Source organism: Vulpes lagopus, chromosome 4 (assembly GCF_018345385.1).
Source record: "Vulpes lagopus strain Blue_001 chromosome 4, ASM1834538v1, whole genome shotgun sequence".
NCBI lineage: Eukaryota > Metazoa > Chordata > Mammalia > Carnivora > Canidae > Vulpes > Vulpes lagopus.
In genome coordinates, this window is record NC_054827.1 from 83,998,969 (window position 1) to 84,022,067 (window position 23,099).

Consider the following 23,099-nt stretch of genomic DNA (forward strand, 5'->3'; position numbering starts at 1 on the left):
TCGTGGTGGTGGTGAAGCTTTGTGTAGAAGACCTGCTCACATCAGAAAAGATGCAAATAAGGGAGATGTGCAAGGCCTTCTGGTCCCTTTCCAAACCAGCTCCAGCTTCTCCACATCATCATTCTAAGTCTCCTGCTCTGCAGTCCCATGGGGCTGGGTGCAGCCACATGGCAGCCCGGGGCCTCCCCTGGCTGGTTTCCTTTGCACATACTATTCTGACGGGTAGCAATGTCCGTTGCCCTCTTCGCCATCTCCTTGTCTTGCAGGTGCAGCTGAACCATCATCTTCTTTGTAGAATCATTCCTGTCCTCTTCCAGGCCTGCGTAGGTGCCTGCCAAGGCTGCTGCACTGCACAGCTCCGGGGGGTACCATTCCCTCTGCCTGCTGGGGAACCCCTCCTCTTTCTCCAGTAGTATCCTGAGTATGCCTCTCTGCCCTTGGCCTTCTGCTCTGTTCCAATCCTTCGCAGCCACCCTGAAGAGTGATTGCTTTGGGATCTGAGGCCTTATTTCCACTGGCATAGAGTGGTGCTCAGTGGATAATTACTCGAATTGTGGCTAAATATGGCACAGGACACAATTTAGGGGCCCTTGAACTAGAGAAGGCTGGGGTTTCCCTTCCCCCATCTATCTGCTCAGATTGGTAACTTAGGCCTAATCACTTTGTTGTGATTTCTGCCCTTCCAGTCATTTCTCCTATTTTCAGGAGCTGTGGCTGCAGCCGCTGCCTCTTTCAGGTGTCCATTAGCACAAAGGAACACTGCTCTTTCTCCTCTTCCCAGCTGCTGTTTTTCTTCTCCCTTCTCCTCCCCTTCCTCCTCCGCCCCTCCACCTTTCCCTCTTCTTCCCTCCCTCACCCCTCTCCCCGACTCCCCATTCCCCTCCTGCTCCTCCTCCTCTTTGTTCTCTTGTTCCTTTCTCCTCAGAGTGCTTCTCAGCAGTAGGAGCTTTTGCCCTTTAAATAATTGCTTACCAAAGCACGCTTTTTTAGAAGCCAATCTCTGAATCAACCACTGACATTTTATTTCCCACGACGTTTGTATCTTTAGGGTTCTCTGGTATTTGCTGCACTGTATGTACTACAAATTATGTTCAGGTGTGCAGTTATGCCCAACGTCTGAATGCAATGTCTGAGAGCTGTGCGTGTGTAAGATGTGTATGTGCTGTTCTTGGACAGCAGTTTCTTTTCTGAAGAGTTGTGCAATGTCACCATTTCTCTTGCTTTCTAGGTCCTATACTCTCAGGATTACATTTCATCACCTAGGTATAAATGCCTCTGCATACCTCCTAAAGTTCACAAGGTGAAAGAGATTATGCAAAGGTCATGAGCACACAAATAGTTCTCAACTGTCATTTGCTCAACATTGATGAGAATTTGGGTCTTCTATGTTCATGGAAGGACCGTTGCTTTCTATGAAAATTATGGAAGAGAAAAAAGGTAGTTTTTATGGTTGCTCTTTTCCTCTGAATTTTGACAGGACCCAACCAGGAACTGCTCTCACTAGCATGGACTTGACACTCTCCTTGAAAATTCACAAAGCCATGGTCACATTTGAAATGGAAAAGATCTTGAGGGACTTAGAGTTGATAACGCTAGTGGTGGGAATTTGGAGCCAGGTTGAAAGGAAGAGTCTGTGGGAACGGTGGGGGTGGTAATTTTATGGTGTTCAAGGACTGAAAAACCTTTGAGATTTAGGGGTACATATTTTCCCTACTTCTTGTAAGAACACTGCCCATATTTCTACGTTTTATACTCATAGTTATTTGGTTTTGAGGCAAAGACAAGCTTGATACTTATGTACCTCTAAAGTTTTAAATGACATTGTGATTTGTAAGAGAAAGGGACAAATTATGTAGAAATCTTTGGTGTCTAGAGTTGTCAGTTCTAAGTGACCAAGTAAATCAGGGCTTCAGTGCCTATAAAGAAGGTTGGTTAAATGGTTTTCCGTTGTTTTCAGAATGAACAAATTCATCAGCTAAAGGAGATGTAAATGAGGGTTATTTAGTTTTAAAAGCTTATAAAACACTTTCAAAGATCACTATAACTTAAAAGCCTACCAAGGTGAATTCTCTGGCTGTATCTCCTTCATAAAACCAATTCGGAAACTTAATTTAATGAGCTCAGCTGTTGATATTTGCCAAGTTAATTGGAGAGTATTGTATTCTCCCTTTTTGTGCTATGTAGACACAGCCTTTTGGGCTGGAACAGGCTTTGTTACTCATAAGTCAATGAACTGAATTCTGATGAGGATCATGCTTTGACGTAGGATGTGAACCAATAGTAAACCTTCTTCGGGGTCTTGGAAGAGACCTTAAAAGTGGCAGCCAAAAGAGGTGGTGACTGCACCAAGCCCAGAGGAAACAGAAGTTTCTGCTGCTAACGAACATTGATGGATTTTTTTTTTTGTTTTTATCTTGACTTAGTACAATCAGGTACCTCAGTAAATTTTCATCGATCATAAAACTCTTCCTTGTATTTCATAAACAGATCAGAATTGACATATATTTAAAATCTTCCTACACCTTCTCAGAGTGTGATCACCGTATAAAATATATGTGAGTTGCCGGATTCTTATTGTTTATCAACTAGTTTAGAATTACATGGGGAGGGTACAGTGGTGAGTTTAGAGTTGGATTTTGCATTATGTAGAAAGTTTGTTGCTGCTGAGTCTGTGATGCCATTAAAGCTGTCTTGTAGATGATTTGCAGTTGTGTGTTTAGATCCAGTGTTGATATAATGTTTGCCTGAGAGCTGTTGAAATTTTGAACTTTTTAAGAAATGCTAAAATTATAAATGGAGTTTTAGAATACTGTTTTGCTAGCTCAATGAGAAAAATTTTTGAAAACAGTTAAATTAAAAGTGATGTTATGATCAATTTTCTACGCCTAGAAACCCTACTTCTAAATATTTTATTTAAAAACTTTTGTTAAAAAAAAAAAAAAAAAAAAAAAAAAAAAAAACCTTTTGTTATATGGGACACCTGGGTAGCTCAGTGGTTGAGCATCTGCCTTTGGCTCAGGATGTGATCCCCGGGTCTGGGATCAAGTCTTGCATTGGGTTCCTTGTGGGGAGCCTGCTTCTCCCTCTGCCTGTGTCTCTGCTTCTCTCTCTCTCTCTGTGTCTCTTGTGAATAAATAAATAAAATCTTTTTTAAAAAACCCATACTTTTGTTATAAAGTATAAGGCCTGTAGAGGTTTGCATTCATTTAGTTGAATGCATGGGAGCTTGATTATAAACTCACACATTTAAAAGCAGTCCTCTCACTTGTCAATTTTATTCATATATGCACATTAAGATATAAGGGAGTTATTTTCCATGGTTTTAAAATGATGGCAATGAGTAATAAAAAATGGAAGTTGTTTTGCTTTTTTGCTATTGTCTGTTTTTGGATTTGTTATTTGTAAGGAAAGAATGAAGTAACAATCTAAGCTCTTAATATTCATATATATATATATATATATGAATATATATATTCATTCTTTTATGTGTTTCAGAAAAACTTTGTTACTATACATTTCTGGTTAAAAGAGGCCTTTATTCTCTTTTAAATACCTGTGCTTAAGTTCTATACGAAATGTAATTCACTATGGGCTATGTCCACCTTTGCAGAGTTCTTAATTTAGTGCCAAATTCCTTACTCAGTGTCCAGAAATCATTTACTATTACTGATAATGACAATAAGTCTTTTGATTTTATACATTAAGAAAAACATTTTGAAGTTTAATTTTATATTATTCAAAATATGCTTTGTTATTGCCACTACTGAGATTTTTGATCACAGAATCAAAGAAGAATGAATTCTAAAATAAGGCCTTTCTTGCACAAGTATGCCTAGCAAAAGTAGTCTTTAGAGTATGCTTATTCACTTTTTAGAGAAAAAATTTTTTTTCTAGAAATATGCTAACATATGTACGTTCTTTAATGTTGGTTTGGGGGGAAATTACTCCAGGCCATAAACAAAGAAAATTTTAGTAAAATTTTTATTTTAGTCAAAATTACCTCTAGCATGTGGACTTATTAGTCCCATAATCCAATCATTATTATAATGCCAACATGCTGTGGTGGTATTTAGCATATTAAAACTATAAAGAAACTCTGAGACTCCCTGAAATTATCAGCAATGTTAATTCCCATTCTGACAGATTTAATTATCTTTTAAAACCTTTTCATAATGTGATTTGATTTTTTTGACCATTTTCTTTATGTGTAATGATAGAAAAATGCATGTTTTCTTCTGTATTCCACGAAGGATGTACTTTTAAGAGCACAGCAATATAATATTCATATCGATTATAGTCTAATTTTTAATGTCCTATGGTAAAATTATGGTTTCCAGGATAGCAAAGGTAGGATACAGTCTCCACAGATAAATAGAAAGGAAGAGGTTGATTTTCTTTAAATATCACTGTCCTCATCAAAATGTATTTTTGTAATACATTAACAGTGCATTTATTGACTTCCTCTACTAACAACTATTTGGTTAAAAAACAAACTATTAATTATAGAAAAAATGTTCCCACCCAGCCCTGAAAACCTAGCAATCTCATGTAACTGAAAAGCTTTTGAGTAGATGGTGAGAAGCCCTGCAGATAGTATGCACACAGAGCTAGCGGAAATATGCCAAAGCTCTTGTAGTAATTTCTACCACACTCTAGAACCTTGAAACCACAAGACTTCTTGTCCACATATTTTTTTTTTCTTGTCCACATATTGTACCAGTTTTTTTCTCCAACAAATTTTGAATTATCCTTTAGAGTTAGAACTAGAATATCAGAGTATATGGAGAGCAAGTCTGTGATTTCCTCTGAGCGACCAGAAAGGAGAGTGTTACTGACTGCCCATGTAAACGCACAGGGAAACAGACATTTTTAAGCATGTAATGTCAGAATGACTTGGTGTGTCCGTGTACACATGCCATCCCACCTGTATGATGTGGCTACACATGCAAAAGTCACTAAGAACACACAATGACAAGGAAATTCCCTTTTACTAGAGTTGTAACTTACATTCTTTCCTTCCTGTCTTGCGAGTGAATTTTGACAACTACCTGTCCAGTGGTATTATCTCATTTAAGGAGATTCCTGGCTAAAGAGGACACACCACAAAATTGGAGAGCTTCTTTACTCTGCTTACTCTTTTCATAATAGAAAAATGAGTCAAATAAGATGTAAAATAAATATATAATGCTCTCTTTATCATACGTAGAAATCCACCTCCAACCTCAGTATGAGCTGGCTAATGAACACAATGCCAAGGGAAGATATTATATGCAAACAAATTTTGAGTGAAATGTTCACAACTTTTAAGCATCACTTTAAGGTTAGGGTTTAATGTATTTTATAACCCGGAAGGGACAGAATCCTGCTGTATGTGCTTCATTCATTTATTCATCTAGCAATGCCAGACTGTTAGTTCCTTGAAAACAAGAAAATATCCCTAGACTTATTAATACGTGTATACACTGCTTCCCCCACCCCTACCCTACGTATTCAACAAAAGAATTGAACACTGTAAATACCAAATACAATTTGTAATTTTATCCATGTATGCCTTTTTTTTTTTTTTTTCAGTTTGTTTTGGAAAACCCATAAGCAAAACCACTGCAGAACCCTTTCATAAAACTGGTTTGGGGGAAGTCTAACTCTTAGCTGAAGAATTATTTAAAGCAGACTCAGATGAGTTAGTGGCCAGCTTAAGTAAAAGCACTCTGATTAAGTGAAGGGGTGCTGAGTTTGCCCCAAACTCCATCAATGTTCTCTAAGAGAGAGCTGGCAAAGAATAACTGGCCAATAACCAGCCAAATTGAACTGCTATTTAAACAGGCATTATTGATATTATCCCTTTAAGAATCCATATATTTATTTGCTGAGGACGGTCCTAAAATGTAATATAAGCAGAATGGTGGGCCTGAACTCTCCAGTAAGAAAAAATTACATAATAACAATAAGGACTAATGAACTAATGTGCATAAGGCATTGACATTTGTCATTGACTATTCCAATTGATGGCTAAAAAAACTTGACCCAAAAGCAGCTGAATGACTCTGTCAGGGTCACACAACTGGAAAGTAGTAACTAACACTAAATTCTCCCTTTCCTCCTTTACACTCACACTGCATCTCCCCATCTGCCTAGGAGAGCTCCAATGTACATGCCACTGGCTCTCCATCTAGCTAGAAATAGTTCTCCTCTTCACTCCATGCCCTGGTTTGGATGATAAATCATATGATTGTGTCAGATGTCAAATAATGTGATAAATATAAAAAGATATAGGAAGAAGAGAATAGTGGAGAGAAGAATATAGAGGTTGGGTAAGATCCATACACAATAAATGGAGAAATAGAGAGAGAGAGAAGAAAAATGAAAAAAGATAAAACAATGACGGACAATATAGAGGAAAAATGGAAAGGAAGTAGGTGATTTCAAAATACAGAGAAAGAAAAGAAAAAGAAATAACTCATAAATTTTAAGATGCAGATTATTCTGAGAGTCATGAGGATCCTAGGAAGCAATAGCTTGCCCTTGACCAGACTAGAAAGGGACCATGGCCAACCCTCTAATTCAGGGCATCAAAAATGCTCTTTAGCTTCTTCGGGAGCTTGTGCTTTCATAGAACAATGCAAGATGATAGGGAAAAATACTCTTTCATTTGAAGTTTATATAGACTCACTCCCGGAGGGAAGTTGTATCATTGAACCAAGATTTTTTTCCAGTTATGGCTTCTCTCTTGAGCACTGAGTATATTCTAATCAGTTCTGCATTACCCCATGGTGTGCAATAAATCCTGGGGTTTAGGTAAAGAAGCAATTGTCCCTCCACAAACTAACAATGCAAATGCACTGTTAGTCTGAATTCTTTAGCTATCATTTAGGTCAGAGGTCTGGCTTCTGGATTGCACATACCTAGAGAGTCAAAGCAGAAAACAAAGCCAACCGACAACAGCAAAGCAACTGAGAAGCAAGTATAAGGTTGTCATTTTTTTTTAAACGCTAAACATGAAAAAATATATAATTTGAGAAACCTACAATTTTTAATTCCATGAAATAAAGGCCATTCTAACAGCAAAAAAGATTTAAAAAGAAAAGATTTTTAAAAAGTTATTTCAAAAATACCCAAATTTTAAAAATGAATTCATGTAATCTAATAAAGAAGTACACATCTGCAGTCCCTCTTCTTTCCTTCCTTTCTTTTGTATTTTTGTTTTCATTTCACTGCACTGATGGCCAATTTTTAAGAAACACTGATCATGAACCCTCTTCTGCCTATAACTACATCAGACACAAAAGAACCCAACGAGGGAAAGATTGTTTATTTCAAAGTAATTCTGTTAAATGGGATCCTAATTCAGTCTTTAGCAACCTTTACATTGGTCCTTATAATTTTTTAAACTAAATTTCAAGTGCTAAATTGAAACCTGGTTTATTTCATTATGTGGTCCACGGAGGGAAAAAAATGAACTCTTACCATCTTCCATATAATGGTACATGGAAGTCTTGAAAGTGCTAAACTGTCCTCGGTCTTGGTTGCTTTCATGTTTGTAGCTGTATTTCCCGGGTCCAGTTTTCCATTCATTCTTCCTCTTGGCACAGGGAAGTCCTGGGTCCTGGGCACACAGTGAGGAAAGACTTTGAGACATTGGAATCAGACATGTCTTGTGCCACAAGGGCTGTGATAAGCGCTACTCCTGTAACCCAGTGAGGAGGGGATGAGAGACAGCATTCCAACTAGTGTGAACTGTAAGAGACTTGAGGGAACCAGCTAGGACAGCTGATGGCATTCCTCAGGGCCCACGGGACCCCATGGATGGTGACAGCGGCTGCAAACTCTGGGATCAGATGGCCCAGGTTCCCGGCACCTTGCTTTGCATGCTTGGGACTCCACCACTCTGACTCTGCTTCTGGAACTGTGAAATGTGTATAATAGTATACTGCTTCAATGGGTTGTTTTGAGAAATAGTAATTAAATGTGTGAAGCTCCAAGGGGCAGTGCCTCGCATGCAGTAGTTGTTCAGGAAATACGTGGCATAGCTCTCAAGGCACAGAAAACAGCATGCAGTGCCTTCCAGTTGGCTCATTTTCCCACTAATACAGTAATTTTATTTTTTATTATTTTTTAAAATTCTGGTTGACAGTGTCACATTAGCTTCAGGTGTACAGTGTTGCGATTTGACAAGTCTATACATCACCTCATGCTCACAAATGTAGCTACCATTCTAACACTCAACATAGTAGGTGTTTAAGGAATAGCAATTGGCCACTTTGGTATTAGATTCTTGGGATCAGTGTATCTTTATTTCTATCCAACTATTAGACTTTTACAACTATTTGATACTTTTACTGTATCAAACTGTATCTTGCTTCTGAATCGTGGTTTAATTATCACCACAGCAGAACTGTAATATTACAGTCCTGTCATAGGTCTTTGTCCAAGAACAAGGACATTTCAACACAAGCTCCTCTAGAAGCTGGCTGTGGCATAACACAGCAAGGCTTCTAGGCTGTAAAAAAAGATCACCCATGTGTGCATTGCAGTTGAACTGTGTGCTTGTTGAAAGCTGATAATCACTGGTCACATAAAAGTCCCCCACATTTCCCAAATTTTACTCATATCAAAAACTAAAAATTTAAAAAAAAAAAAAAAAAAAAAAAACTAAAATTTTTTACCTAAGGTAGCTGGTTACCCAGAGAAAATGCTGTTACAAAATGCAAATAAGCAGGATTCAATTCACTCACTCATGTGACCCCCTGCTATGCCTGAAGCATCATTCACTGAGGACCTACCAGCACACCTCTGGCCCAGGGCCCACCCCTTTGTCCTCAGGGACCTCCATCCGGGTGTGGCACCTCCTGTGGTATTGCTGTTTGCTTAAACACATGAAGACGGAGTCCTTGGAAGTTTGTGTTCCTAATTCCACCTCTTTGGGTAAGACAGTTGTTATGCTGCCAAGGTCACAAAAAGAAGTCCCACCCTCTCCTACCTGGACCGCACTGATGCCAGTGTGGGGTGCTTGAAAGTATTCCCTGATGTGCTCCTCTGTTCTAATCACAAATCACTGGAAGTGTGCAATATCATTTTTAAATTGAGGATGATGATGATGATGATGACGATGATGGAGAGTGTGTGTGTGTGTGTGTGTGTGTGTGTGTGTGTGTGAGCATGCACACGTGAGCCACCAAGGCAGTGTTCATGGCACTAGATGGTATAGTACATAAGTAGAAATGAGGCAGGACACAGTCATGGTAAGAAAGTGCCATCTGAATTCTCACATGTAAGTCTTGGGGGGGAAAAGTGTATATATTTGCATATGACACAAGTTAAGGTTTTAAGATCAGAGTAGGTTCAAATTTAGTCTAAATAAACAAGGCAAGTAAACAAAGAACAAATTAAGTTTCACTTTCAGAAAAATAAGTGCAAATTAAAGTAGGCGTTGCTTTTGCTTGAAAGCATTTACTGCTCACTAGATAGGTGATCTGCAGCAAGGTACCTATAGCAGGAAAAATGGAAGTTTTTGGCCTCATGGTCTCAAGAAGCATGAGCCATTGTAGGCACATGCTTAGCACAGCACTTGACAAAGAGTAGACATTCGGTTAAAAGGAATTGCTGTTAGTATTATTATTTATTTCCCTACCCCACCGGAGATGTTTGCATTTAAAAACTGAGTCCTTGGAGGGCACCTGGGTAGCTCAGCGGTTGAGCCTCTGCCTTGGGCTCTGGTCGTGATCCCAGGGTCCTGGGATAAGTCCCACATCGGGCTCCCCACAGGGAGCCTGCTTCTCCCTCAGCCTGTCTCTGCCTCTCTCATGAATTAATGTGAACTGGTGCAGCCACTCTGGAAAACTGTGTGGAGGTTCCTCAAAGAGTTAAAAATAGACCTGCCCTACGAACCAGCAATTGCACTGTTGGGGATTTACCCCAAAGATACAGATGCAATGAAATGCCGGGACACCTGCACCCCGATGTTTCTAGCAGCAATGTCCACAATAGCCAAACTGTGGAAGGAGCCTCGGTGTCCATCAAAAGATGAATGGGTAATGAAGATGTGGTCTATGTATACAATGGAATATTACTCAGCCATTAGAAATGACAAATACCCACCATTTGCTTCGATGTGGATGGAACTGGAGGGTATTATGCTGAGTGAAGTAAGTCAATCGGAGAAGGACAAACATTATATGGTCTCATTCATTTGGGGAATATAAAAAATAGTGAAAGGGAATAAAGGGGAAAGGAGAAAAAATGAGTGGGAAATATCAGAAAGGGAGACAGAACATGAGAGACTCCTAACTCTGGGAAACGAACTAGGGGTGGTGGGAGGGGAGGTGGGCGGGGGTGGGGGTGACTGGGTGATGGGCACTGAAGTGGGCACTTGATGGGATGAGCACTGGGTGTTATTCTATATGTTGGCAAATTGAACACCAATAAAAAATAAATTTATAAAAAATAAATAAATTTTTAAAATCTTTAAAAAAAACGGAGTCCTTGGACAATTACTATGTTAATTCAATGGGATGAACACTTACTGATAGGATTTTTAATACCATGGTATGGAACTAAAGGAGATATCTAAATTTGTGCGTAATATATTTTAGGTAAAAGTGAATAAAAATCAGGATGACTGTAGGGGTAGGATGTACAATTCTCACAGTGGGCATATATGCACATGTGTTTATAAATTATGCTGTAAATGACCACACAAATGGCAAAATTAATATAGCAAATTCTCCACCTCTGGTCATCTGATCTCTTAGAATTCTTCCTTTCTTTCAGTGCTGAAATTGCATGCTTTCTTCACAATCTCTCCCACATTTCCCTCTCCTTTGATTCCTGGGGCAAGCAGAGAGCCCACTGTACCTCTTAGCTGGTTTGCCCATTGTTTTATGTTTGTGTATCTAATTGCTTCAATTACATTCCAAATCCCAAAAGATCCCCTCTGTCATGTTTATTTACCCACAGTGCAATTCTGGGCTGAAAACTGGTAATATTTGTTAGTAATAGTTTTATGGACAAAAGTCAGTAGTTTCAAAGAAAAAAATCAACATTTCCCCCCAAACCCTCAGAGGAACAAGCAAGTGCACTTCAGAGAATAGGATTAGCAAATCAAGTAGAATTTTGAAGGTGACCCTCTCAGCTTCCTGGAAAACTAAGTTTCTTAATTTGCTCATCTACTGTCTTTCTGTGACATAAGGAAGAGAAGGAAAAGGAGTAGTAACACTAACAAGAAAGACTGAAGCCACAGGCATCCCAGCGATGCCAAGCTCTGGGAGGGAGAACGGGGAGGCGGCTCTGTCCCAGGAGAGGCGAGGGATGCCCGTGACTCCTGTCCTCATCAGGCTCGGGAGTCAAGGCTGGCCCGCAAGCACCTCCAGGAACAGACTCGGGGCTCTTTAATAAGTATTCCAGGGAGTCAGGCTTTCCTGGAAAAAACAAATTAGTGTGAGGAGCCAGTACTGTGCAATTTCAGTTTTAAAAATAGCCAAGTGTTGTTAAGGTTGCTCTGTGCATGGGAGAAAAAGAAAGCCCTTGTTAATATGTGCCTCAGCTTTCACATTAAAACAGAGAAGCTACCCTGAAATGCTTGCCTGGCAGGTACTGCCAAGGTCCTAAGGTTCGCATCACTAGAGTCACTTTTCAGTCCTTCAGATGACAAAGTTGGGGGGGGGGGAAGGGTGTCCCCTTTTATCAAATTGGTCTTGCAAGGACGGCCAGCCAGGTGATGGCTCTGCCTCTCTCACTTAGGACCAGAGCTGTGCTTCGCTGTCCAGTTCAGCTCTTCGTCGGCCTAACCGGCCCGGGGAGGCTGCAGGGACGTCCCTTGCAGCTGTCTCTCTGCTGACTGCAGAGCCCCTACCTGGCACTCCAAGTTGGTGCGTCAGCATTTTAGGTAGAAATGAATGAAAAATCAATTAGGATGACTGCAGTGGTAGCAGGCACAACTCTAACCCAGTTTGTCCACAATTTTCAACAATTCACCATCGACCCAAGCAATGTTTAAGATGGTAAGTGAATCTGTAAATAAATGTGCTGCTTTGGCTTAGCCAGGGATTTTTTTTCTTTTTCTTTCTTTTTTTTTTTTTTTTGGTCTTCTTTTTTATCCAGAACAAGCAAATCTAACCTGCTTAGGAAGCCACATGTAAACTGAATGATGATGTCAACTTTCATTGTGAATATTCTTCATTTGCCCTGGTTTAAGATTCAGTTCCTAAGGAGACCGGGTGTTCCTCATATACAGATATATCAAATTGTTGCTTTGTTAAATAATACTTCAAATTCAGGGATTTAAATATTTGTAAAGCCTTTTGATATCATTGCCACATCTTTTTGTAACTAACCATAACTCTTTATATCAAAACTATACTGATGTGAATTTCTGGATTTACAATTCTGCAAAGATAGAGTTAAACACTATTTGGACTCTGGCTACATGAGGGAAACTGGAATTGTTCAAAGCTGCAGTCATCAGCTCCCAAAGACAGCTACTACAGTAACTTTCTGAACAGATTGGGTTAAATATTTTTACAGACCCATTCTATGATGATAAGGCGGTAATAAGTAGTGCAGTGCAACACTCCAAAGGGTTCCAAATCTCACTCACAAGCCTCTTTGTATGTGATGCTCTCACAGTGAAGAAGATTCTCTGGGTTATAAAGATGAAGAGTCTACTTCTTCTGGTGCTGATTTCAATCTGCTGGGCTGATCATCATTCCGACAACTATACTCTAAATTATGACAGAGTTATTCACATCCAAGGTAAGAAACCCCAGTTTCTCTTATGAAAGTCAAATTAATTTCAAGTTACTTGGAGTTGGGATGCTTTGGTTGGTGTTTCTGAATTTTAGCTCTGCTGCATTGACTTTTTCTTTTCCTTTCTGTTAATTGGTGAACATGCTCTCTGGCTTTTGAATGCTATTGCATCGGGTAGGGTTAAGAATTGAGGACAATTAAAGCGGAATGGCTTAAGAATGTCCAACTGCAGGGGGGTGATTGGCATTGTTCAAGGCTTTTTAGGACAGTTGCTATCTTCGAAGTAGGATGGAGGGCATAAAGTTCATTTAAATGCAAGTGAAAGGGGAGAGACAGGAAGTAAAACTTCATGATATAAGGTCATTCTGTTAGACTAATCATTAGGAAAAACAATGTGAAAATGAAAGTCGGACAAGCTAAGGTTCAGGAGAGAGTAACTCACCTTAAGACAATCTCCTCTGGTAAAGCTTTAGTTCCCATAGACCAATATATTGCTCCTGCATATTTCTTTTCAGCTCAGCTGAATCCTAAGCCTGAGAGCTGTGGAAGATTTGAGGCTGCAGTACAATGCAGCTGTTTCCTCAGTTCCAGCTTCAGATGAGGGACATCCTGCATTAAGAAAGCTAAGAGACTTATGCAATAAGAAAAAGAGAGTTTTAAAGGAGCTGTAGCATCTCTCTTTGCCCTTGAATGCTGAATAATTAAAATAAGAATTATAGACCTTAACGGCTTAAACATATGATGATATTAATTTTAGATGAACTCAGTCCAGGGACCAGAGGCATTATAAGTTTGCCATGAGATGTAAAACATTAAGTTACATCTTCAAGGTCAAAAGCATAGACTCAGAAAACTGCATCCACTGTTGGAAAGTATGGTTTATGAAGGTCAAATGATAGTGTAAGTCTGGCTAGAAGTATTTTCCTGCATGTATTAAGTCTACATAAATAGAATTCTGAATTTGACAATGTCTGGCTATTTTAGACATCTCTAAATGTTTCAGTTTCAGTTCTCTTTGCTTCCTACAGCTTTATGTTTTCCAATGTTGGACTGTGAAAAGGAATTATATAATCATAAATTTTACTATGCAAGTTGCTGACTCAGCTGTTTCTTTAAATGTGTATAGTAGACTCAGCGCTGTCTCCCAAAGACTACAGCATTTACACATAAAGATTTCTTGATGAGGGATAACATCTTTTCACATGCAATCACAGAACTCCATTCAGCCAAAATAGTAATATCTAGTCATTAACAATAGTAGTTTTAAATCCTATGTAAAATGAATTTTAGCTGTGGTTTCAAGTAATTATTAAATTCCTGTTACATTATTAACTATGTACAAAGCATTTAGTCTAAATTGGACCCAGAGTATGAAAATACTGTTTTTAAAATAATCCTGGGGAGTCTATCAGTCAGGCTCAAGTTCTCTCAGTGAGGAGAACTTCTGTTGCTCCAGCCTTTCCAACCCTATATACTCTGCTGAGATTTAGTGCAAAGGAATTTCTGACACAAGTGATCAGAATCATCCAGGTCATGTGCATACACTACCCAATTTTTTTTTAAGTGACGTGATAGTCCACTTCATTTTAATTGTAAATCCATATTCTTAGAAAGTTACTCACAGCTTTCAAGTAATAAAACTACAAGGCCCTTGCTTGGGGAAGTTGATACTGAAATGTGATTTGGGACAGGATTATAATGCTCTGTCCAATAATTTCAGGTTGGAATTTATTTGAAAATTGTTCTAAATATCCATTATCGTTATTTGTATTCAATAAAAAGTTTTTTTTCTTTATGATTGTATTCATATTGAGCTTTCAAAATCTTCAGGCATTCAGAGAAACACTTCCAAGGGGCCTGCCGTACTTTCAGTTGTCTTTTACAACAGAAAAATGAACCATAGTGCATAGTAGATAATCATTAAAGCAGACAATCTTTACTACTTACTGAAATACTATATTATTTTCTCACATTTAAAACTGTTATTTATCAAACTCGGCCTGGAAGGAATTTAAAGGACCTGAAATCCTCATAAAATTGTATATTAATTTTAGTCAGAAGATTAAATTAGTAATCTAAATCTCAAATTCCTGAATTGGACTGATAAGCAGTATGAGCTTCTCTCAGCAATAAAAAATTGTTCAAAATTCGTGTTACTACCAAAACACCTTTACTGTCTCCCATTTTATTTCTGCACTCTAAGTTCTCCAGGCCTAAATAATACCAGAGGAATAATGCACATCATCCTTGAATTCTCCTTGGCCGCCATGGTAAAGACACTCAATGCTTTAATACATACTTAAATCTCACGCGTAAGAGTTTAGTTATTTTTCTGAAGGTTTCCTCCCAGTTTTGTTGTGGAAGCTTCCAAGCTTCCATAGAGATATAGGCACCAAAAACCAATGCGGGTTTAAAAAAAAAAAAGTCAGATTACCATGGAAAAAAAAATAGCAAGTGCAGACCCCCGTGCAAAGTGTTTCCAGTGAAAGGTATTTTCTCAGGATGGAAACTCTCCCAACTTCCCATGGGGAGAAACACAGCTTTAAATAAAATTGCACGATTCATTCCCTTTAATTTTTTTGTTGAATCAGTTTGGTTACATGAGAAAGCAAATTCCACTTTCCATGAAGTCCGCTGAAAATGCATAGTCAAGATATTCATTTGTATATCATATACTGTCCTCAACGAAAGGGAGGGTAATTTCCTCAATTCTATGGGAAGAAATAGCTTTTGTTAATGCCTTCTCCATAACACTCGGAACTAATGGACCATATTCCTCATTTCATAAGATGCCTAAACAACTTCAAAATCCTTTGAAACTTGAGATCATTAGGAAGAATTTTGTGTGGGATACCAAATCACACAGAAGCACAATTTTTAAAATATTTGGATTAGGTCCAAAAACTCTCTGTGTAGACTTTCAATTACTTCAATTACTTTCAATAGAAGTTCAGAATGATGAATATACTTTTAAAAATACAAGTCTTAAGACAGCAGAGAAATGTTATGACCACTTGCCCATTAACAAATGTGAAAAGCAAAGTAGCTACAGTTACACTGAAGATGTAAGTGCTTAACCTAATCCAGGTCAGAGAGCCAGCACTTTCTATAACCTGATGTTCAAGAAAGGTCTTCTGATGGCAAGTTCAAGAGTTTTAGCCCTACTGGCTTTAGACCGTGGACAATTTACTTAATCTCTTCAAGTCTCAGTTACCACATCTAGAAAACTGGCCATAATCACAGATTCTATAGAGCTTTGAGAATTAAATTAGATAATACATGGGAAATGTCTGGTCCTGAGCCTGGCACACAGTAAACTCCCAATAGATAATAGTTGCTATTATGGTTATTACCTCCTAACCTTCATGGGAACTTAATTTTATGGACTTGGTGGGGGGAGTGAAATGAGTGATGGGGATTTAGGAGGGCACTTGTGGTGAGTACCAGGTGTTATATGAATTTCACAATTTAAGATTTCCTCAGTAGTATTAAACATCATCTGATCATTTTTACTCTCTTTGTGGAAACTGAAGCTTTCCAAACTTAAGTAATATTTAAGCTGAACACAGATAAGCTACTCTAAATTTTTTTAAAGAATAATAAGAGGAAAAAAAATAATGTCTAACTGGAACCCCTGCGGGAAGTGGACACTCCCACTCAGTGAGGCTGGCCCCTCCATCTGGTGTGTGTCCCAAACAACTGCTCTGTTCCAGGTTAACATGTGTTCCTTTTTGCTAACATGCCTCCCTTGCCTCATCACATTGTGAGCTTTGGAACACCTCAACTGTAGAGTAGTGCTTGGCACATAGTAGGTGCTTAATGTGTTGGCTGAAAAATAAATGAGTGTAATGAGATGCTTCCAAATTACTACTATCATAATGAGAATTCCTGAAATCCTGTGGCATCCTCAGCATTCAGCAACACATGACACATTGTGTGGGCTTAATGAACATTAACTATATGATTGCTTCCATTCTTTAATGTTGGCATAAGTTAAATCACAGTGTATAGAATTTAAAAACTTAAAAGAACTAGTGTAGATCATCTAGATCAATATCTCATTGTACAAATGAGGAAATCAAGACTCACAGCTTTTATGTTGCTTGTCCCAGGTTGCATGGCGGATGAGGGGAAGTTTCCCTTAGCTAATCCCCTCCCCTTCTTCAAATCTGGGATCATTTCCCAATTTCTTGATGAACTTTCCCTGTCAACTGCATTCTGGGCCTCCTCTGGCATCCTGAACTCTCTCATAGCTTCCTTTCCTTTTCTCTATAGCACTAGTTGTCTACTTATTTTTATGTAATTGCATCCATCTCTGCCACACGTGTCCATCAGCTCCACGAAGGTAGGTAGGGATCTTTGTGTGATGTATCCCAGTCAACTAAACCACTACCTGGCACCTAGTAGGTAATCAATACATGTTTGTTAAATAAATCCAGGACCAAAATCCAGATACTTTTCCTAATCAGTCCTAGTTAGTCTTTCCAAAGCTCAGAGATGTCTTTTTAGTTCATGGAATGACAGGTATCAGATGAGGAAGAGGATTATGAGTTTGGCAGCAAATTTGATTTGGTCTCGATGCATGGCTCCCACATTGCACACAGCATCTTACGCTCCATGAGAGGAGCGTAAGGGGCAGGAGGCGGCAATCTTCCTAATGTGTGCGTGGAGCTTTGCAAAGTATTGGATTTACAATTGGCCACTGAGATGCTATCCTGTTCCTTATGTAATATCTGCAGAGTTGTGATCTGGTGGTGCAGAGTGGATCAAAGAGGATGGAATGAATTTAATAATGTATGATCGCAAACCATCCACAGAGCCAAAGTTTCATGTGAGAACTAGATAAGTGTTACTCCAGCTTAATTTTCTCTCTTCCACTTAAAACTCATTTGGACTCTGAGTCTATTTTGAAAAGTTAAATTAATTCATTTTTGTATTTCTGAGGCAGAGTAATGCTACTTGTCACAAATGCAAAATTCACAAATATCAATTATATTTTCCAAATTGCATTTAGATAAACATATACATTAATAATAATTCTATCTAGAAATTATTGGCTATAAAATATCAGCTAATTTAATCATAAAATTATAAAAATTAGCAGCGTCATGAGTATTAGATGACCTAAAATCTACTAGTTTATGACAGGCCATAAAACTAAATACGATAATAAGAACTAAATACATTAAACACAGGCTTATCATTTGATCAAACTAAGAATATCACCATAAGAATATAATAAATGAGTCCTCCCAAAAAGGAAATGTATATATAGGCATATAAATACGTGCATAAAAATACTCATATACTACACCCATATATATACACACTTATTTGGGCTGCTATAATACAGTACCATAGGGCAGCCCGGGTGGCTCAGCGGTTTAGCACCTGCCTTCAGCCCAGGACGTGATCCCGGAGACCCAGGATCGAGTCCCACATCGGGCTCCCTGCGTAGAGCCTGCTTCTCCCTCTGTGTCTCTGCCTCTCTCTCTCTGTGTGTATCTCTCATGAATAAGTAAATAAATAAATAATTTAAAAAAATACAGTACCATAGACTGGGATGGCTTATAAACAACACAAATTTATTTCTCACAGTTCTGGAGGCTAAGAAGTTCAGAATCAGAGCACTGACAGATTTGGTGTCTGATGAGAGCTAGCTTCCTGGTTCACAGATGGCTGGCTGTCTTTTCTCTGTGAACTCACATAATGGAAAAGAACAAGGGACCCCTCCTGAGTCCATTTTATAAGGGCACTAATACCATTCACGAGGGCTCCACCCTCATGATGTAATCACATACCAACAGCTCTACCTCTAAAAACCGTTACATGGAGATCACTATTCAACATAGGAATTTTCAAGGGATACAAACATTCAGTCCATAGCAAACATCTACTCCATTAGGTATTGGGGATGGAATGATGAACAAAACACATGGTCTTTGTCTTCATGCAGCTTTTAATCTAGTGAGAGACAGACATTACTATGAATATGGAACTACAGACTATGATAACTGATGGAAAACCATGGAATGCTACAGAGAGAAGACAGCGTTATCTGTCATTTTATTTAAACAGAAGCATTCAAAAAAGTAGTTTCTTTAAACTAAGGATATAAGTCAAACATGTCAGTACCCTTCTTCAACTACATAGTTGCTATACTAGACACACACCCGTGTATAGTTAAACACATATACATGCATACACAATGGTTATAAATAGAAAAGGCAAGGAATGAAATGATTATAAATTAATATATAATTTCCATAAATTATCTGATCTGGATTCAAAAATGTGTATATATTTTCTTACCAACCTGCATCTGCTAGCCCTGTTCTAGTCTTCTCTGGATTTGTGTGTCCTTTTGAGAAAATTGGCAGTCACTTAATAAACATTAGCCTCTTTCATGCAAAGTACTGAGTTATTTTCTGAGGAAGGACAGATCATCTCCTCAGTGAGCTTAATAACAAGGGTTTCAGGGCAACGAAAGGTAACAAGAAGGAATAAAATAAGTATTAAACAGAAGTGGAAATACAGAGAAAAGAGTAATTAGCTATTTTTAAAAAAACTCTTACTATTTTGAACTTTGTATCCATATTCACTGATGCTTTTTATCACTTAATATATAAACTCATAAAATGCATCTTAAGAATATTTCTAGACTTGTTACTGAGTAACCTAGAATGCTGATTCTATGCTATTCTAATAAAGCATATTAAAGCAACACATTTTAGGGTATTTCCAGGTATAAAAATCTACATTTCATAATTTCTTCAGGTTAACGACAAATTCACACTACCAGCCATTGCTATCTCTGTTCCATTCTGGGTGCTGAAATGCGCAAATCACACAAGAAGCCAATAATTATTTGGAAACTTTCCCAAGTACCCAGAAAATCCATTAAATAGAGAAGCCTTCCCTTCTGGTTGCAACTTTGCAAGAACAAATGTTGACTCAGCTAAAGCACTGACTTACAGCTTAATGGCTTAGTGTTAAAGTAATTTCAACATGCTGTGTTTCTCTGACTTTACTAGATATCAAAGAAAAAATAGATTAAGATTTCTTTATTGCTTGGGCTCCTTTTTTAAACATAAAGTGGAAAATTACTGTGTTAGGAAACTCTTTTGGAATAGAAAAATCTACCGAAGTGCTAAGATGTTAAAAAAAATATTCAACTAAGAGATTAGCAAGGTGATAATAACTAGGGGGGATAAATCTTTGTTACAGAAATATTTTATTTCAAAACAAAGACATCAAAAGCATAAGAAATCTAAAAGTTCAATAAAATTTCTTCAAAAACAGTTTGTGTATGTTATAGCAGCACTAACATGTGTGCCCTCAAAAATGATTATCAAGTAGTCAATATAAATACTAGCCATTTTCATCTTGTTTTAATTACACAAGTTGGTTACTTCAGTGCTCACTCAGATTATCGCATTTCACTTAGGAGCAATATGTTTTCACACACTTACTGATCATTCTGTGAAGTGTATTGAACAACTTAAGTTAAACAAGAATTATCTCTATCTTTTCCAAACACTGTCCACTCAAAAGGGACAGGGACACTGCAGATAAAAACGCAGAAAGTCCATAGTCCATCACATTAGAAATCAACAAGGGGGATCCCTGGGTGGCGCAGCGGTTTGGCACCTGCCTTTGGCCCAGGGTGTGATCCTGGAGACCCGGGATCGAATCCCACATCGGGCTCCCGGTGCATGGAGCCTGCTTCTCCCTCTGCCTGTGTCTCTGCCTCTCTCTCTCTCTCTCTGTGACTATCATAAATAAATAAATAAATAAATAAAAAATTAAATAAAAAATATAAAAATAAGAAAACCATTGAAAATGTATTCTTTTTAAAAATTTTTTGTTTACCTATTTGTGTGAGTGTGTATGTGTGTGTGTGTGTGTGAGAGAGAGAAAGAGAGAGAGAGAGAGAGAGCGAGTGAGCGCATGAGCATGGTAGGGGCAGGGAGCCCAATGCAGGACTCAATCCCAGGACTCCAGGATCATGACCTGAGCCGAAGGCAGACACTTAACTGATTGAGCCACTCAGGCCTCCAAAAACATGTTCTTGAAGTGAGGAGATTCCCAGTTCTAGATGATTCTATCTGTAATGGTGCTTGCTTTCGCTTGTTCCTAGAAAGCATTGGGAATGATGTTTGTGTATTTGGCTCAGAGTTACTGAGTGGTAGTGAAAGCACAGGTGAACAAGAGATGTGGCAGTTAAAGACAGGTAGGCTTCTTTGTAAGTCACAATAGGCATTATGTAAATTTCTTATGTTCTTAGTTACATATTTTTCACTATGGATTTATGGTTATCTGTGGCTAATAATGTTGCTAGGAAAAAATAATTAATATTTTCACACAAGGGTCTTTTTTTGTTTTTGTTTTTGCTTTCTTTAAGAGAGGTAAATTTTAAAGTTTTCTAGTGTACTGTGGGTTATGAGTAATTCTTACTTTCTCTTGAAAAGCATCATAAATTATGCTGACAGGCTTTAAATCTCCAAAATCTGCAGATGATTATTTCAATGCTTTGTCTTTTATCACACAATCATTAACAAAGGGTCTTATATAGCTGAAAATACTGAAAACGCTGATTAGCTGGTTAATACTGTACTTCACTGAGTTTGTTTTCATGTAAACAGAATATCTTATTTTTATAGACTCCCCACAATATATTAAGATCAACACTGCTTCAAAACAAGCTTCTTAAACTTTAGCCTCTTTTCTTCTATGTATTTAATATTGGTCTGCCTATGTAATTAAATAAGTGAAAAACAAATGAACTCATCGACAATAAATATATCCCATGGGCCTGTGGGATGAATCGCTTTAGAGGGGAGTCAGGAGGGGTTCTGTGAGTTGAGATCTAAATAGTAAGTAGGAACCAGTTGCATCAAAAGCCAGGGACAGAGCTCTACAGGTAGAAAGAGTGAGCAATGTAAATTCTCTGAGATGGGAGTAAACATGGTGTTTTCAAGCTGGAAAGAAGCTGGAGGGACTGCAGCCTCACAGTGAAGAGAGTAGTTTAAGATGATTGGAAGAGTAGGCAGGAGCGAGACCATAGCACTTTATATTCCATCTAGGGTACGGAGGTCAGATTTTATTCTAAAAGCATTTAAAAATGGTTAAAGGTTTTGAGCAGGAGAGTGATGTAATATGATTTACAAATACTGGATTATGGTGTGCCAAGTAAAGGTGAGTTCGTTAAGAGGGTGTTGAGGTAGCATAGGCGAGAAATCATAGTGGTGCAAACCAGGATGCTAGCAGTGGAGATGGGTGGTAGAGAAAGACGGAGATGAACCAATTGCGGGGGGGGAGGGGGGGAGAGGTAGAGAGGCAACATTTAATGATAGATTAGATATAGAGATTAAGAGAAAGAGAATTATCAAACACACCTTCTAGATTTTGCCTTAAACAAACAAATGAATGGACAGTTGAGACATAAATAAATTGAAGGACAGGTTTGGGCAGGGAAAGAGGGACTCAAGTTGCGTCTTCAGCATCCGATATATGCCCAGCAGGTAGTTGTATGTACTTACTTGGTGCTCAGGGAAAAGTACACTGCTAGAAAGCTATGGAATCATCAGCACAAAGTGCTATTTTTATCATGGACCAGCCGAGAACACCTGGAGATGGAGGAAATGCAGGTAGAGATAAGGAGCTGGCTGGGCCTGCTTTAGAGACCCTCAGCACCAACATGTAAGGTGAAAAGAGGATGCAGAGGCCACACGCTTATTTTTTCTCATGTATTTTTTTTATTTTTTTTTATTTTTTTTTAAATTTTTTTTTTAATTTTTATTTATTTATGATAGTCACAGAGAGAGAGAGAGAGAGAGGCAGAGACATAGGCAGAGGGAGAAGCAGGCTCCATGCACCGGGAGCCTGACGTGGGATTCGATCCCGGGTCTCCAGGATCGCGCCCTGGGCCAAAGGCAAGCGCCAAACCACTGCGCCACCCAGGGATCCCTCATGTATTTTTTTTAATCTAAATTAATTGGAAGCATTTAAAAATACAAGACATTTGCATGAAAATCTGCATTTCTGGTACCTTTTGAAAAGTCCAAAGGCCTACTGGTTTTCAACCTGCATTCTCATTGGACAACATCAGCGGGAACCAGTACCTCACTCCCCTTCAGAGTGGAGCATGTGTGCACAGCAAGGCATGGTCCGTTCCACTCCTGTAGTTCTCAGCACCGTGGTGCTCCCATCACTTCCCTCAGCCTTGCCCACCTGGGTATTTGTGTTCCATTTGCCTTTCATTTGTTTCACCACTCAATTTAATACTTGACACATGATAGGTTATCAATTTACCTCGTTTGTTAAGTAAGAAGCAAAAGATCCCCTTTGCCTCCAGG

The 23,099-nt window shown here is 38.5% G+C and overlaps 1 protein-coding gene across 1 annotated transcript in view; it reads left to right on the forward strand.

Annotated features, from left to right (window-relative positions):
• Nucleotides 1–23,099, forward strand: part of HAPLN1 (hyaluronan and proteoglycan link protein 1) — a 76,409-nt gene that overhangs the window by 30,483 nt on the left and 22,827 nt on the right. Inside the window, exon 3 of the mRNA XM_041751407.1 lies at nucleotides 12,622–12,747. Coding sequence (XP_041607341.1) covers nucleotides 12,648–12,747 — 100 coding nt within the window. The 5' untranslated portion in view covers nucleotides 12,622–12,647. The remainder of the gene's footprint in view (nucleotides 1–12,621; nucleotides 12,748–23,099) is intronic.